A 16831-nucleotide genomic window follows, 5' to 3' on the forward strand; every position below is an offset into this window, starting at 1 on the left:
GGTGGAGGCTCTTGGTTGATAAAAACTCCTTGTGGACCAAGGTCCTAAAAGAGAAATACTTCCCCAATTCATATCTTTTTAACCCTAGTACGAGACTGAAGAAAGGGTCTTGGCGTTGGAATAGCATCACGAAAGTACTTACTCATCTTTGTTCTTTTTGCCTTAGAAGAATTGGGACCGGTCTTGACACCTACTTCTGGACTAACCCTTGGATCCCTTCCATTCCTTCCTATACAATCAAACCTGGAGAATCTCAAAGAATTTACCCCGAAAAAGTTAGTTTGTTTATCTCCAATGATTGTTGGAATATGGAGTCTCTTAGGAACTCTGTTCCTTCGTATTTACCCAATATTTTTAATATCCCTTGCTCTGATTCTCCTAATTCATGGTGGTGCACTCTTGCTAGAGATGGGTGTTTTAACACTGAAAGAGCAGCTAATTTCCTTTTTTGTTCCTCTTTTTATGATGTTTCTTTAACCGCTTGGTGGAAATTTTTTTGGAAACTCAATCTTCATCCTAAATTTTAAATTTTTTTCTGGTGTGTATTAAATGTAGGGATTCCAGTTAAGGATACTATTTCAAAATGGACTTAGGTCGACCCCACTTGTGCTTTCTGTGGCACTTGTAATGAGATCCTCTAGCATTTACTCCTATCTTGTGATTGGGTTAAACATATCTGGGCAGCTGGTCCTTTGGGTCTAAGGACAGAATTCATCTCATTCCCATCTCTGAGACATTTCTGCATCTCTACCTTTCTAAGTCGCAAGCTTAATAAGCCTTCTCTTGTCTGTTTTTTCTCTATTTTTATTAGTGTTATTTCCAAATGCCCCCCCTGAATATGGCCAAACTTATAGTTGCCCCCTTGAACTTTCACTAATTTCACGTGCACCCCTGCTTTCCAAACTAAGTACCCATATAGTCCCTCTCGTTAGATAGATCTGTTATAACACCCAGTTTTTTAACATTGATGGACCATTCTGCCCCTTGATAGGATAGAATGATAAAAATGCCCTTATTTGAAAAAGAAAAAAAAAAAAACCCCTGCAATTCATCTTCCCCAAATCGGGTATCTTTCAACAACTGAGAACTCATGTTCTTGATCATATTCTTCCCCAAAGGGTTGTTTTTCGATTTTTTTTTGAACCTTCGTAGATTTTTATTAAATTTGCTCAACTAAGAGGGTTGTTTTTTCTGTCCCTCAAATTGATTTTATGGTTCTAGGTTTAGAAGATTCTCACTTGTAGAAAAGAAAGCTTTTTTTTTTTTGTTTTAATTTTATTTTGGGGTTTGGAATTCCGGTTTCTCTTTGTTTTTCTCTTAAACCGTCGCCTGTTCTTTGGTTTTGGTAAGCAACAGGTGGTTTTTCTTATTTTTGCAGTTTCTGCTTTTCTGGTAACAGTCTTTCTTTTTATCTTCTTTGCTTTATTCAGAAGTCATGGCAGCAACTATAGATATCTACAGTAATGGACTTGTATCATCAGATCCCTTCAGAGAGGAGCTCATGAAAGCACTAGAGCCTTATATCAAAAGTGCTTCCTCATCAACCTCCTCTGTAACCCCTTCTACCTCTTCAACAACAACTTCTCCCTCTTCATCTCCTTCTCCTTCCTCTTCTTACCCCTTCTGCTCTTTCTCTTCTCAACCCCAGTTTTACCCTGATTCTTGCTCGATGTTGACTACCCAAATGTTCTCTCCAGGGTTCTCAATCCAAGGCCAATTTGGTCTCGAGCAATTAGGTTCATCAATAGGGCTAAATCAACTCAGCCCTTCTCAGGTTCAGCAGATTCAAGTCCACATCCAGCTCCAACATCAACAGCAACACATGGCTGCAACTTCCATCCAAAACCAGAGGCTCAGGCAGTCTCAATTGCAGCAACAGCAACCACATTTCCTGAATTTCCTCGGTCCGAAAGCAATCCCGATGAAGCAAGTGGGTTCATTAGCAAAACCCACGAAGCTCTACAAAGGGGTGAGACAGCGGCATTGGGGGAAATGGGTTGCAGAGATCCATTTACCAAAGAACCGTACTCGGCTTTGGCTCGGCACTTTCGATACCGCTGAGGAGGCTGCTTTGGCCTACGATAGGGCTGCTTACAAGCTCAGAGGAGAGTTCGCGATGCTTAACTTTCCCGATCTCAGACACCAAATTAATGGAGGAGTTTGGCGATTACAAGCCCTTGCAGTCCTCTGTGGATGCAAAGCTTCAGGCGATTTGTCCAAGCTTGGCTAATTCGCAGAAACAGGGGAATGGGGGTTGAAGACTTGAAGGATACCTGCAACTCATCTTCCCCAATCGATTTGGGGAAGACGGGTTGTAGGTTTTTTTTTTTTTTTTTTTTAAAGTAAGGGCATTTTTGTCATTCCACTCTATCAAAGGCAGAATGGTCTAACCATGTACAAAAAATGTCAGATGTTAGAACATAACATCTCTGTCTAACGGGAGGGACTATAGTGGTACTTAGTTTGGAAAGTAGGGGTGCATGTGGAATTAATAAAAGTTCAGGGGGGCAACTGTAAGTTTGGCCATTTTCAGGGGGCATTTGGAAATAACCCTTTTTATTATAACTTGGTTATTTTGTTTGGAATTCTAGAAACAGTTATGTGTTCTGTTCTATTAAGCTTGATCCTCTCAGTGTGTTGTGGAGAATTGAACTCTGGATGAAGGGCCTTCATATTGCTCCCCCTCTTTTAATTCGAATATTTTGATATCTATTATGGATGTTCTTCCATAGACAGGCTGTTCTAGATGGACTTTTGGTATTTTGTTAGATGACAAATTTATTTTGTTGACTGCAGGTTGGATTAAAATCAATCATGAACTGGAACCTGAGTTGTTTGCTATTTTCAACGGCCTTGATTGGGCTAAATCGAGAGGTTTGAAGTTGAAAGAAGTTTGGTGCTCCAACACGGCACTACTTGGACTTCTTCCAACTCTATTCTGTTCTCCCTAGCCTTTTGAAGAGCTGAAATATTTTTTGCAGATTTTGAATCAATCCAAAGATATTTTGTTCAAACTATTGACGGATTCCCTGTCCTAACTTGGTTTAGATCTTTAGCAAAACAATCTTCTACTAATGTACCTTGTGCCATTGAACACACAACAACTTTGCCATCATTTTAATATATAATTTTCTGTTCTCATAATAAATAAATAAAAATAAAAAAAAAAAAAAGGAGGACGTAAAATCACCCTTTCTCTTACAAATTAACAAAAAAAAAACTCTCCCTTTCTTTGTTTGGTAAAATCTCCTTTTCTATGTAAAGAGTAGAGAGTTTTTACCAAAAAAACAAAGAGTAAAGAGAATCACTGTTCTTCGTCTTGCAGGACTTCAGATGAGTAGGTGAGAGGGGTGAGGGTCTTCGTCTTGCATTACCTAATCAAAAAACAGATTCTCCTTAACTTTTCTTGTGTTGTTTCTGGATACTCTCCATTCGTTTGCGTCTGAAATTTCATTGAGCCAAGTGAGACCATTCCATCTTGCTATTCACCATGAAAAGATTCTCATATTCTCTTCTCCAGCACCTTAACCGACACAGAACGGATTGCAGAGTTCTCTCCAGAGAATTTGTATCAGACATCATTCCGTCAAGGATCAATGGAGCACAGCTCTCACCCCTCTCACGTACCCTTCTCAAATCCTGCAAGACAGCCCATGGATTACTGCTCCTTAAGAACAAAACCCACGAATTTAGGTACAACCCATCTCCAAATCCTGATACCATGGTGGACATATCGCGTCATTTGTCAACCAGCCACAGAAAAATCAACCAGAAATCCGAAATCAAAGAAGCTTTCCAGTCTGCAAAGACAATCGAAGAGATCTTGAAAGCTTTTGACGACATGGCATCTGCTATTGATGAGAACTTTGGTACGGCTTTCCTGAAAGAAGATGAGGACCATGAGAAACGTCTGTATGAGAAAGGTATGTGTGAGAGAGTTTTGGATTTTGGAAATAGAGCTTTGAAAATCTTGGAAAGTGGCAATAAAGCTCCTCTACCAGTTGTCATCATATTACATGTGATTATGGGTAATGCTAGCTACTTACTGAGTAGGATTAATGACAGCTTAGGATATCTAAATAGAGCTAGTAGGATACTGACAAAGTCGGAAGAAGATGGCGTCAATGTTGATAATGTCAGGTATGTTCTTTATGTGCTTCTGCGTGATTTGGCTAAAACGAACAATGCAATGGGGAGAAGCGAGGAAGCTATTGTCAATCTTCGGAAGGCTTTGGAAGTGCAAGAGAAAGTTCTTGGCCCAGAAAGAAGGGAGGTTGGCACGTCGAATCGGGATATAGCACAAGAATATCTGGGAGTTTTGAATTTTAAAGATGCTCTGCCTTTTTGTTTGAAGGCAATAGAGATACATAAGGCTCAACTAGGCAACAATTCAGTGGAGGTTGCATATGATAGGCATTTCCTTGGGCTTATCTACAGTGGGTTGGAAGAACATGAGAAGGCAACAGAGCAAAAGGAACTCTCAAAGAAGGTTCTAAAGAGTCGAGGTCTTCATTCTGATATACTGAGCATAGATTTTGATGCTGCCGGTTTGCAGATTGCCTTGGGGAGGTATGATGAGGCACTTAATACTCTAAAAGATATTGTTCAACAGACAGACAAAGAAAATGAAACTCCAGCTACTGTGTTCATTTTAATGGCACAAGTCTTGTGTAATCAGGAGAAGTTTGCTGATTCAAAGAGGTACCTTGAAATAGCATGTGGAATTCTTGACAAGAAAGATATTGTTCCCTCTAAATTAGTTGAAGATATTGTTTTCAATAAACAAATTGTTCAAGATTACATGGAGATTTCAATGCTTTATGAGATAATGAATGAGTTTGAAACTGCAATGTCACCATTAAAAAGATGCCTGGCCATAAATGAGAAGCTTCCACAAGAACACTCAATATGGAGTGTTTTTGCAAGAATAGGTCGGTTACTTCTGTTGACAGGGAAGGTGCCGCAGGCGATACCATACTTGGAAATTGCATCAGAAATTTTGCAGGGGAGCTATGGGCCAGAGTTCATTGAAGTGGGGTACAACTACAACAATTTGGGTGTCGCATATTTGGAGTTGGACAGGCCTCAGTCTGCTGCACAGATGTTTTCTCTTGCCAAGGACATCATGGATGTGTCACTTGGCCCTCATGCTGATTCGATTGAAGCATGTCAGAACCTTTCAAAAGCTTATGGTGCCATGGGGAAGTATGAATGCTTTCCCAGTTTATGACTTCACTGTCATTATGTAACACATTTTAGTATCATATAGACTATTGAAACATTAATCAACTGCTATTAGTTTATGCTAAGAACATTTTCGATTCTGAATTGTTATCTATCTGACTGGTTATTTTCTTCTGATGCCATATGGTTTTGTTGGACTTGATGGTTGATATTAAATACTTATTAAAAAAAAAATTGGCAATTTTTGTTCATGCTTGTCTCATTGTGTCTTTCCTTGTTTGATGTGCTCAGAGATGTTATCAACTTTTGATTACAAGTTTGTGGAGTAAACATCTGATTAGATCTGGAAGTGAATTATTTTAGTGAAAAACTTCTGTTTTTGGATGTACAGCTATGCTCTACTAAGTTTTAGTGGCTTGATTATTATGTATGATATATTATATATTTGTATAAACAAATTATATAGGAAGTTCAACCAAATTAAGTACACATAAGAGAAGTTATTCTTCCTACTATAATAACACGTGTTCTCTTCGATACCTTGCTTGTGGAGGAGCCAAGGAGCATTTTGTTGCGGAGTGATGATTCACTTCACTAAGGAACTTCTGAAGAATATACCCAAATATGGGAATTAAACAATTGAAAATGCAGAGCTTTGATCCAATGAAAACTAAGTATTTTGAGTGATTAAAAGTTTTTACCAGTTCAGTTATGTTTCAGCTGATTGGGTATTGCTTGGCTGATTATTGGAATGAGCAAGTTCGCAATTTACACTAGTCAGCTGTAAATTTTGCTGTGTTTGAAGAAGGTATGTTATATGTATGCCTTGATGCTTGTTGCTCACTTCAAGGTAAGGCACCTTAAAAGTGCCACGGAACACATTAGAAAATTATGCATGCACTTGGGCAAAGATGACCTATGATTCATGCATACGGCATCTATGAGATTATGTTTAACTCATGTTTTGCTTTCCTTCTACCCTCCGGTTTGAAGTTTGTGCTTTATTTGGTGATGCATGCAATCAGAAAATACACCTGTACCATGGAAAATTATTTTGAAAAAGGAAAGTAATAACTTTCCTTTTTCTCCCCTTCCTTTTTAGTAGTAGTTCTCTTCTGGTATCAAACCTTGGGTGAATAAGACTAGACTGGTAAATAAAATTATAATAAAGAAATGTGTGCTAGGCGTCTTTCTTTCCCATGGGTGATTAGATTTGATTGTGGAGGGTGATGCAGCCTCAATCATAAGTGGTTTGTTGGTGAACTGCCTGGCTGACGAGCTTCCCAAACCTGGGCTGAACATAGAGCTATATTATTTGGGTTCTTTTCCTATTAACTAATCTTTGTTTGGTCTTGTTTGCTGTTGGTTCTGTTTTCAGCTGTTCCTTGTGGTTGGTAGTGGTGTATTTTATCTTGATGTAATTATGTTTCGCTTTTGATAAAATCATTCATCTTTCATTTGTTCTTTTTTCTTTTTTTGCTTTTTCATGTCTCATCTCTTTTCCCATCTTTTTCTCCCTTTTTGGGTAGATCTTTGTTTTCTCTACTTTGTGTCGTTTGGATCTATGTAGCTGACCCCATTAAGTTGGGATAAGGCTGAGTTTTTTGTTATTGTTGTTTTGATAAAATCATTATTTATCAAAAAAATATAAAAATGTAAATACTGGCAGTTGGTTTTCCTGTTTTGCATCACAGCCATAAGGTCACATGCTGGATTTCATTTTCTCACAAAATATAGTAATAATGGAGAGATAAGGTGGAACAAAATAAATGTCTCTTCCTTCCCTGTTTCATAAACAACACAGAAAAGAGGTTTTTGCATTTCAAAAAGCTGGGCAGAACATAGGTGTCATAAATTTTTTGGCCATTTTACAGAATTGGATTTTGGTTATGAGGTTGAATGTCTCTCGTCAAACCCTGTGAAGGAGTTGTCCTTTTGGGAGATGGGAGTTTGGGTATAGCAATGACTCTTCACGTTTAATTCCAGTTGCTTTTTTAAGAAATTGCACATGTTCATCTGTATTTGTGCTCCTTTTTTTCCCTTTTCTTTGGTCTTGCTGCAATCAAAGTTTTGGTTTGGTTCAAGTTTGTATCAAAGTAGAACAACAATTCGAAAGAATCTTTCCTGATTCTTAATTCTGTTAGAGTTTATATGTTGTAAGGGTATTTTAGGGACTAGTTAGTTTACTAGTTGCCTTATGTTGTAATTCTCTTTTTTCCCTTTTACCTCCCTAGGAAGGAGTATGTAATTTGTTCTATTCTCATTAGTGAAGTAATATAGGTGTGTGAGAGACATTCTCTCATACACACAACTTTTCCACCGAATTCTCTTCCTCTCCATTTCTTCATCTTCTTCTTCTCTTCGTCTTCTTCTTCTATCTTCTTCTTCTTTCTTACCTTACATCCATTACTTAAATCTCAACTTGGTATCAGAGCAACCTCCGTTTCTGGTTTGAGAGTCGTCCTACAAGCTCTCTTCCTCCTTTCCCTCTCTTTGGAACCCTAGGTTACAAAGGGGTTCCAAGGAAGAGGCTGATATGTGAAAACTTTGAAGAAATCATGCCATATCTCTTGATGAAGCCTATGGAAGCACTAAGATAGGTCTTCATGTGAAGATTTGGCTGTTTGAAGCCCAAATCAATGAAAGACAACCCAGAATACTGTTTTGTGAATAGTAACCCGAGAAATTACTGTTCTTTTTTCTGAAACAGCCCTTGTTCTCCCTCATCTTGGCTTTGTTGAAGCTTGGACCTGGCCCATTGGAGTCGCCCTAGGGTCCCCTTTCAAGCCCCCAAAACATTGGTTGCAAAGGAGGAAAGCCCAAGGTCTGCAACTCACTTTTTATGCTGCTGCTACAGTAACTCCGCCTGTTCTGGGAAGTTTTTCTTGTTTCTCCTTCATCCAAGGTCAGTTGGAGATGAAATCAGGTCCTGTGGAGTCGCCTTGGAGTCTACTTTCAAGCCTATATAGGCTCAGCTGGTGATATCTAGTCCTCTTTTTCTGCTACTCCAAACTGTGATGCTCTATAATGCTGCCAGTTGTTGAAATAATGACTGTTTTGTGATATACTACTGTATTGAACCTATTTGATGGGTTTTATTTGCTGAGTTATATTGTTTCAAGATTGTGGGTTGTTTTATAATGGATAGAAGGTGCTATTGGTGAAGACGGGGGCTACCAACCTAGATGGTATGTGATACTTTCAGCTGCTTGGTGTTGGTGAGGTGTGTTGTTTGAGTCTCTGGTGTTGTTGTATGATGCCATTACACTATGAAGCATATGGTGGAATTGGATATTGTTGAAGTATTAGCTTGGTTTGCTACCTGGACTGCAATTACCAGTGTTTAAAATTTTTTTTTTGGGTTGAGAATATACTCCCCATTGGATTTGAGTATCATTTCCTTTTCTTTGTTCATTCCTACATTATGTCAGCTCTTGGTGGAAGAGGCCAGGGTCCAACCCAAGAAAATGACAAAGATAGTTTCCGTTGTGACCATTATGGGAAGTTTGGACATACGCGAGAGAGAAGTTGGACACTTCATGGTTATCTCCCTGGTATACCAGGCAGCAGAAGAGGGGGAGCCAGAGCATGCACCTTGTTGATTGAGGATACACCTATGCGATCTCCATATGGACTACAAACAGACACTGGTGTACTGCCAGCTTCCACTTTACAGGCCTCTACATTTGGCTCTTCTACTACCTCTATGTGGGCTATTGACTCTGGAGCCACTGACCATATGACCGGCATATCTTAGTGTTATGACTCTTACTCTACCTATTATGGTCAGGAAAAGGTTAGAGTTGCTGATGGTTCCTATTCTTCCATTTCTGGTAAAGGTAGTGTCCGTGTTACTTCATCTCTCTCTCTTGACTCTGTTCTACATGTTCCTCAGTTTCATACTAATCTCCTATCTGTGAGCCATCTAACCAAATCCTTGAATTGCTCTGTTACTTTCTTTCCATCTCATTGTGTTTTTCAAGATTTGGTGACAAAGAGGGTAATTGGCAGAGGCCGTGAGGAAAAGGGGCTCTACCTTCTTGATATAGGTCCATCATGTCTTACGACTGCTCAATCATATGTATGTGGGCGTAATGACAATTGTAATGTTGACTCTGTTATGTTGTGGCATCAGCGTTTGGGTCACCCTTCTTTTGGTATTATGAGAGCAAAATTACCCCACCTGTTTTCTTCCATTCCTTCTTCCCATGTGTTTAAGTGTGAACCCTGTTTATTTGCCAAACATTGTCGTTCTCCTTATCCTTATCATGGTCATAGATCTGATGTTCCTTTCCATATTGTGCACTCGATGTTTGGGGACCATCTCCCACTACTTCTCTGCCGGCTATCGTTATTTTGTTTCCTTTGTTGACGACTATTCCAGTCCACTTGGACCTACTTGATGAAACAAAAAAGTGATGTTTATGATGCTTTTAAAAATTTTTATCAGCTCATTTGTACCCAGTTTCATACTCGCATTCAAATTGTTCGTTTTGATAAAGGGGGAGTATATGTATGGGGGGCTTCAAGCAGTTTTTCTTGATCATGGCATTATCCATCAAGTTGCTTGTGTTGACACCCCTCAACAGAATGGGGTGGCGAAAGGAAAAATCGCCATCGTTGGAAATCACTAGGAGTCTCTGTTTGGCATGCATGTTCCTAAGACTTTTTGGTCTGCAACCCTTCTTCTCTGCCTTTTTAATCAATCGCATGCCCTCTAAACTTCTTGGCTCCAAATCCCCTATAGACTTGTTGTCTCCTCAGACTTCTGCTTTCTCTCTTCCTCCTAAGGTGTTTGGGTGTGTCTGCTATGTCCATGTCAATAAATGTGCTCGGACCAAGCTTGACCCAAAAGCAGTCAAATGTATTTTTCTTGGATACTTCTCCTTTACCAAGGGGTATAAGTGCTACCATCCTTCTTCCAGAAGGACATTTCTCTCCAAAGATGTTACCTTCTTTGAATCTATTCCTTTCTTTACTCCTTCTCATCATCCTCTTCAGGGGGAGAATAGTGGAAATGAAGAGGCTGCTTCTACCCCTTTCTATCCACCTTTGCCTACTTCTCCGTTTATGTTTGATATTGGGAAACACAAAGAAGGGGTTGTTGTTGATACTGATACTCATTCAGGTAATGATGCTAGCAATGAAACAGAAGGGGCTGTTGTTGTTGAAAATGGTTTTGGTAATCAGAAAGATTATCACATTACATACAAAAGAGGTGAAGGCTTGCATAATACAGGACAGAAGACCTGCCAAGAGCCCTCTTTGGATCCTCATCCTGAGCTCCACCGACCTCATTCAGGTGATATCCCTCCTCCTCCCTCTGATTTAGACCTTCCGATTGCTATTAGAAAAGGAAAGAGAGCTTGTACTAACCCTATTTCCCAGTTTGTTTCCTATGATGTTCTCTCTCCCACAAGTCTTGCTTTCACTGTTGCTCTTTCTTCTGATTCCATTCCCAAAAATCTCACTGAATCTATGTCTGACCCAAAGTGGAAGCAAGCCATGTCTGAGGAAATGATGGCTCTTGAGAAGAATGGTACTTGGAAATTAGTAGATCTTCCCAGGGGAAGAGTCCCAGTCGGATGCAGGTGGGTTTATACAATCAAGTATAGGTCTGATGGTGCAGTTGAGAGGTACAAAGCAAGATTGGTAGCCAAAGGTTATAGTCAAGTGTATGGGATTGATTATCAGGAGACATTTGCTCCTGTAGCTAAACACAATTCTATTTGGGTTCTCTTATCATTGGCAGCCAATAGGGATTGGCCCCTATTCCAGTTGGATGTGAAGAATGCGTTCCTCCATGGTGACTTAGAAGAGGAAGTATACATGCAGCCTCCTCCTAGCTTCAAGTTCCCTTCAGCTGAAGGCAAGGTGTGTCTCCTCAAGAAGGCTTTATATGGTCTCAAACAATCTCCAAAATCATGGTTTGAGAGGTTCAGGCAGGCTATTCTGAAGAATGGATACTCTCAAAGTCAAGCTGACCATACCTTATTTACTCAGCGTGGTAATGGTACCATTACAGCCCTTATAGTCTATGTTGATGACATTATTGTGGCTGGTAATGATAGTGTTGAGTTAGCTAGACTGAAGTCCTACTTGGCTCAACAGTTTGAGATTAAAGATTTAGGTCCCTTGAGGTATTTTTTGGGAATTGAAGTGTCACGGTCCAAGAAAGGCATCAGCATATGTCAAAGGAAGTTTGTTCTTGACTTGTTAAAAGAGACAGGGATGTTGGGCTGCAAACCAGCGAGCTCTCCTATTGAGCAAAATCACAAACTAGGAGAAGATTGTGGTCCCCTTCTTGTTGATGCAGGGAAGTACCAGAGATTAGTGGGGAAACTCATCTACCTGTCTATGACTCGCCCAGATATTTCTTATGCAGTGGGAGTTGTGAGTCAGTTTATGCATGCCCCCAAGAGTGGGCACTTGGATGCTGTATACCGTATACTTAGATACTTGAAGTCCTCCGGGAATGGACTATTGTATGCCGCATGATCACCGAGGATAGAGGGCTTTACTGAGATCTGATTGGGCTGGATCCATCTCGGCAGAAGATCTACTTCGGTTATTGCACATTTGTTGGTGGTAATTTGGTTACATGGAGAAGCAAGAAACAACCTGTTGTAGTTAGATCCAGTGCAGAGGCAGAATTTAGGGCAATGGCACATGGAGTTTGTGAACTTATATGGCTGAAGCGATTAGTTCAAGAGTTAGGGTTTGCTACAAATGATCCTATGCGGCTCTATTGTGACAACAAGACAGCTATAAGCATTGCTCACAATCCGGTACAACACGATAGAACTAAGTACATTGAAGTGGACCGGCATTTCATCAAGGAGAAAATAGACTCCGGCTGTATTTGCACTCCTTTTGTGAAGACATGTGATCAATTGGCGGACATCTTTACCAAGGGACTTTCTTCTCTCTTGTTTGGTACCCTATTATGCAAGCTGGGAATGCATGATATTTATTCTCCAGCTTGAGGGGGACTGTTAGAGTTTATATGTTGTAAGGGTATTTTAGGGACTAGTTATTTTACTAGTTGCCTTATGCTGTAATTCTCTTTTTTCCCTTTTACCTCCCTAGGGAGGAGTATGTAATTTGTTCTATTCTCATTAGTGAAGTAATATAGGTGTGTGAGAGACATTCTCTCTTACACAACTTTTCCACCGAATTCTCTTCCTCTCCATTTCTTCATCTTCTTCTTCTCTTCGTCTTCTTCTTCTATCTTCTTCTTCTTTCTTACCTTACACCCATTACCTAAATCTCAACTAATTCATATTCTGATCTTAAGCCTTAACTTCAGTGTTTCGACTCCTGAACATTTAACCCTAATATGTCTCTCTTGGATTTGAGCTTGAAAGCCTAATTATGGATAGGGTTCTCTTATTGCCATCAAGCTATCATCCCAGAACATGAAAACAGCAGCCACACTTGGAGTATAAACCAGGATTGAAAAAAGTAATTCAGGAAAGCAACAAATCTGTCAAGCAAACAGAAGGTCCATATAGATACTTGATCAAGATTGACAGGGATTTGCAAGACCTGTAAGTGTAACTTAGTAAAAATAAAAAGAAACGACAGAAAGAAAAAACATATCTGATCTTTTATGTTCTCTCTACAGAAATATATTGAACAAACTTTCTGTTTGGTACAACCTAATTTGAGTTAGTTTTTGATAGAACATATTAAAGATGCATTTGAGGGGAGAGTGACCAATCATGATTTGTAGGGCAGTTTGGTTTGGTTTCCTTTGTTTTGTCTTGGTGCCTAGACTGGTAATCAAGGAGGCTCTGGCTTTAAAACCTGAACCTCTAAAAGCTGAAAACCAAGTGTGAGAATAAACAGAACAAGTAAATCGAGAGGAGGAGGGGGGGGGGGGGGGGCTCCAGTGATAATGTTTTGAATCTTTGGGAATGTGGAGATGGAGAGGAGGAGACCGACAATGAAAAATGCTAGAGGGTTCTGCTCAACAGAACAGCACGTAAAGCTTGGAAACCAAAAAGAAAAAATAGAGACCAGCCAGAATCATTCAAAGAAATCACAATTGACTAGGAATCAGTAAAAAAAAAAATCTAGTTTAAAAGATATGAAATGGATATTTTGGGTGCTCTGTATGTTTGCAAGAACACTTCAAGATGCTTTTTCTTGATCAATGTGATAATCTATTTATTGTTCATTTTTCCTTTTTAACTGGTAAATGCTGTCACGTATAAAATTTTCTGTTACTTCAATGGGGCACTGGTCTTTCTCGATACATCCGTAATCGTACATTCGTACATAAATGTGTATCTTAGTATATGCATGTCTGTGAACTCCATCTTGTTGACGTGAAATGTAGCATTCAACACTTCACTCCACTATTTATTATACTGCTGGAGTTTATTACTGAATCAATTTCTTGCGGCTTTTGCAGCTATAAACTTGCAATGGAGTTCCAGCAGCGAGTGATTGATGCATGGGAGGGTCATGGCCCAAGTGCAAGAGATAAATTCAGAGAAGCACACCGACTTCTTGAACAGCTTAAGAAGAAGACTCGTGGTTCATCATTGAACGAGTTTCCTACGAAGGCTTTGCTTCTGCCTCGAATTAGTGAACTTCCCAGTTTCAGGAGCTCTAGACCTAATGTTAAGGTTAGTGAGAAGTGATCAAAAGCAGATCTGTGCTGTGCTCTCTTTTGCCCAGTGACCTATTCTGGGTTCTCTGGTGATGCTGCATTAGTTTTGTTGCTTTGCCCCTATTTCAACAAGGCTTCTCTTCAGCCTTTAGAAGAGCTTCTCTTCTTGTCCTCAGATGTCGCATCAGAAGCTTTCTTAGACATGGATTTTGGTTAGAATCTTTCTTTTCTGATCACAAGTTTTCATTGGTTTGACATGGTCTTCTTAAGGGACAAGTGCTCAAGCACACTGGAGCAGTGAGGCTTTGCTTCTTGATTACTGATATATTGTTTTACTCGTTACCTATAGTTTTTAGATGGAGAAACTTCTGGATTACTTATTCTTGGAAGTTTTAGGAGGCAGGCAATTGTCTCATGTCAAACATATCTAGCTAAGTTGCAGCTACACAATTTGGTGAACCTGCTGATTCCGACTTATTCACATATCTTTTGGGTACCAAGAAATGGAGGCCTGATCAGAATTTTAAAACATGGGATCAGATTGGCCGGCCGTGGCCGGATCTGCTGATTTGGATCGGAATTGGCGACTCAAACAACGATTCCGCTCTTTAAAACCCTCTGCCTGCTGAGACCCTGTCACTGAAACATTCAGATTTCAGAAAGAAGGTTCTAGCTCATAAATTATTGCGACTGCTGATTATTGAAACCCTTGGCATGATAATGTCATCAATTCCCGTTCTCACCTCATGAAGCAGGTTCCAACTCAGCCTTATGTTGGAAGAGAACTGGTCCATTAATCACTTGGATCTTTGGTCAGTATTAAGCATCTTATTTCCATAAGCTTCTTTACACCATACTTGCAGATCAATGGTAGGGCTTTGAAACGAATCTGATATTGAAGGTGTACCACACCTCCTCCCCAACACAAGTTCATGCAGCAGAACATATTGTTCACCCACATTTATTGGCAGCAACAAAAGTGACCTCAATAAGCTGTCCATGTTCTCTGGTATGCAATCTGTCAGCCTTTCAGTGTTCGCTTCATATATTCATTACCACCTTAAAACGCATCTAGGTCCAGTTTCTGTCCAACCCTCGCTGTAGCGCTTTTCCAGGGAAACATCCACACTTATCCCCTCAGGGAGTCTGACAAAAAACTGTTACATTTGGCTCTTCCATTGGACCCGGATCTTCTGTGGCACGGCAGGGCATGGCACACATCAGGCGGCCCTTGTATGGGGCTGCATGCCCGGGGCAGCAGGGCCATCCGATGTGCGCCGGACACTGCAGTGCCACAGAGGAGCTCTATCTTCTTCCATCTCAAAATTCTAATCTCAGTTGTATCCACTATGAGCACAAGTGATGCAGGTCCAAGCATCCGGAAGAAGAAGAAGCAGCCCTAGGAATAAGGTTGATTGTTGGAGCCTTAGTTCTATTTTACAGTTTTTCATACTTAGCTTTTTTTTTTCTTCCATAGTCTGATTTTGTAAGCTTAAATTGACCGATTCAGACAATGGTTCAATTTAAGTGAACTATTCCTATTGGTTGTTGGTTGTTTTATATCTATTGGTTCCTAGGGAATCTTTTAAGTAATTAGTTTTTAAGTCAAGTTGTTCCCCCCCCCCCCCCTCTCACGATTTTTATTGAGGGCTGGACTTGTTTTTGTAATAGGATTCAACCTAAGTACTTGTATTCCTAAACTGAATAGGTGTAAGGCCATTGGCCATATTAGTATAGATAAAGCTCAACGTGGGAGGCTCCCCAACAATTCAAATTTTCAAAATAATTCTATGCTTTGTTGCCTTTGTTGGTGTTGCCATTGCTTCAGTGTGAGTGTTGTCTTGTGGATTTCAAGGTGAAGGGATTGATGGATCTCCAATCAATTCCTTGCATCTGTTAAGATCGGAAGGATCTCTTATTCATCTTCAAGCTGCTATTGCCATTGAAGTTCTGCTAAACCAATAAGTTATCTACAATTATTTTGCAATCCTCCTCCTAACCCTCCAACCTAAGCCTACTTACCCTCCAGCTCTATTCCACCATTAGATCCATTCCTAATTCATATCACAGTTCCAACAAGTCATCCCCTACACTCAACCTAACTTACAGCCTCATCCTAAAACCTAAACCTTAGTACCCCTCATCTCTATAAAACCCCAGAACCCTAAAAATTCATCTAGACCTATCTAGCCATCCAAACCTCACCAAGTTACAGTCGAACCTCCCTCTCACTGTCATATACTCTAGAAATCCAATCCTAAACCCTAATTTCACCTATTTTCCTATTTCTCAAAACTCAAAACCCTAACCCTACTTTTTTTTTTAATTTTTATTTTTCACTCAAACATCATTCAAACCTTCACTATTAGTTTCCTCTAAACCTACCTAACATTACCATATATGAATTACATCCATTACCTTAAACCTAACCCTAGAATTTGACCTAAATCATCAAATCTGCCCAATCAGCCAGCAGATCATGGTTTACTTGGCTCTTAGTGGACCCTTTGTCTATCTAGGACTACATTAACAAGTAGGAACCTACAAACTTTATCCAACAGATCAATGTAGACCAGAATGTATTGGGTCTTTGGATGGGTTTTTTAAAAGGGTAAATGACACCTAGGGTGCCTAACATTTCAAAGACAGCCAAGGTACCCAATGTTTCACATGTAACATTAAGCAGATTAAGTATTTTTTTTTATATATATATTTTCAATTGTACCCATGTAGATCTGTCCCATTCTTTTCCCTAAACCAGTAAATCTACGATAATGTTTAACATATATCCTTACTATTGCCCTACCCCTACCCTCACCCAGGGTTTTAAAACACAAAATCAGAGACGAAATCAATCATTGGCGACTCTGATCCGGTGCTCAAGAACCCTAGAACCAGGTCTTCAGATTAAAAAAAAAAAAAAAAAAAAAAATTTCTAAGATTATTTGGTGTGAATCAGCCATATTGGATTGGTAGATTCAGGATAAGTTAAGTTCGATTCTGATTCAAATTTATTCATATCCGAAA

The 16831-nt window shown here is 39.7% G+C and overlaps 1 protein-coding gene and 1 pseudogene across 1 annotated transcript; both read left to right on the forward strand.

The window, feature by feature from the left end:
• The first annotated feature begins 1402 nt into the window (after positions 1–1402).
• Positions 1403–2258, forward strand: LOC122644745 (annotated as a pseudogene).
• Positions 2259–3441: 1183 nt separating this feature from the next.
• Positions 3442–13835, forward strand: LOC122644746 (protein KINESIN LIGHT CHAIN-RELATED 3-like). The gene is made up of 3 exons (XM_043838135.1): positions 3442–3908; positions 3939–5205; positions 13604–13835. The coding sequence occupies exons 1-3, from the start codon at positions 3491–3493 to the stop codon at positions 13833–13835; spliced, it is 1917 nt and encodes a 638-aa protein (XP_043694070.1). The 5' UTR covers positions 3442–3490.
• The last annotated feature ends 2996 nt before the right edge of the window (positions 13836–16831 follow it).

This window comes from Telopea speciosissima, chromosome 11 (genome assembly GCF_018873765.1).
Source record: "Telopea speciosissima isolate NSW1024214 ecotype Mountain lineage chromosome 11, Tspe_v1, whole genome shotgun sequence".
NCBI lineage: Eukaryota > Viridiplantae > Streptophyta > Magnoliopsida > Proteales > Proteaceae > Telopea > Telopea speciosissima.

Excerpts from the sequence above, each read along its gene's own strand:
- LOC122644746 (XM_043838135.1), top strand. The coding sequence starts at position 3,491 with ATGAAAAGATTCTCATATTCTCTTCTCCAGCACCTTAACCGACACAGA. Across the intron at positions 3,909-3,938 it reads AGATGAGGACCATGAGAAAC|TTTTGGATTTTGGAAATAGA; the intron begins GTCTGTATGAGA and ends TGTGTGAGAGAG. Across the intron at positions 5,206-13,603 it reads GCTTATGGTGCCATGGGGAA|CTATAAACTTGCAATGGAGT; the intron begins GTATGAATGCTT and ends CGGCTTTTGCAG.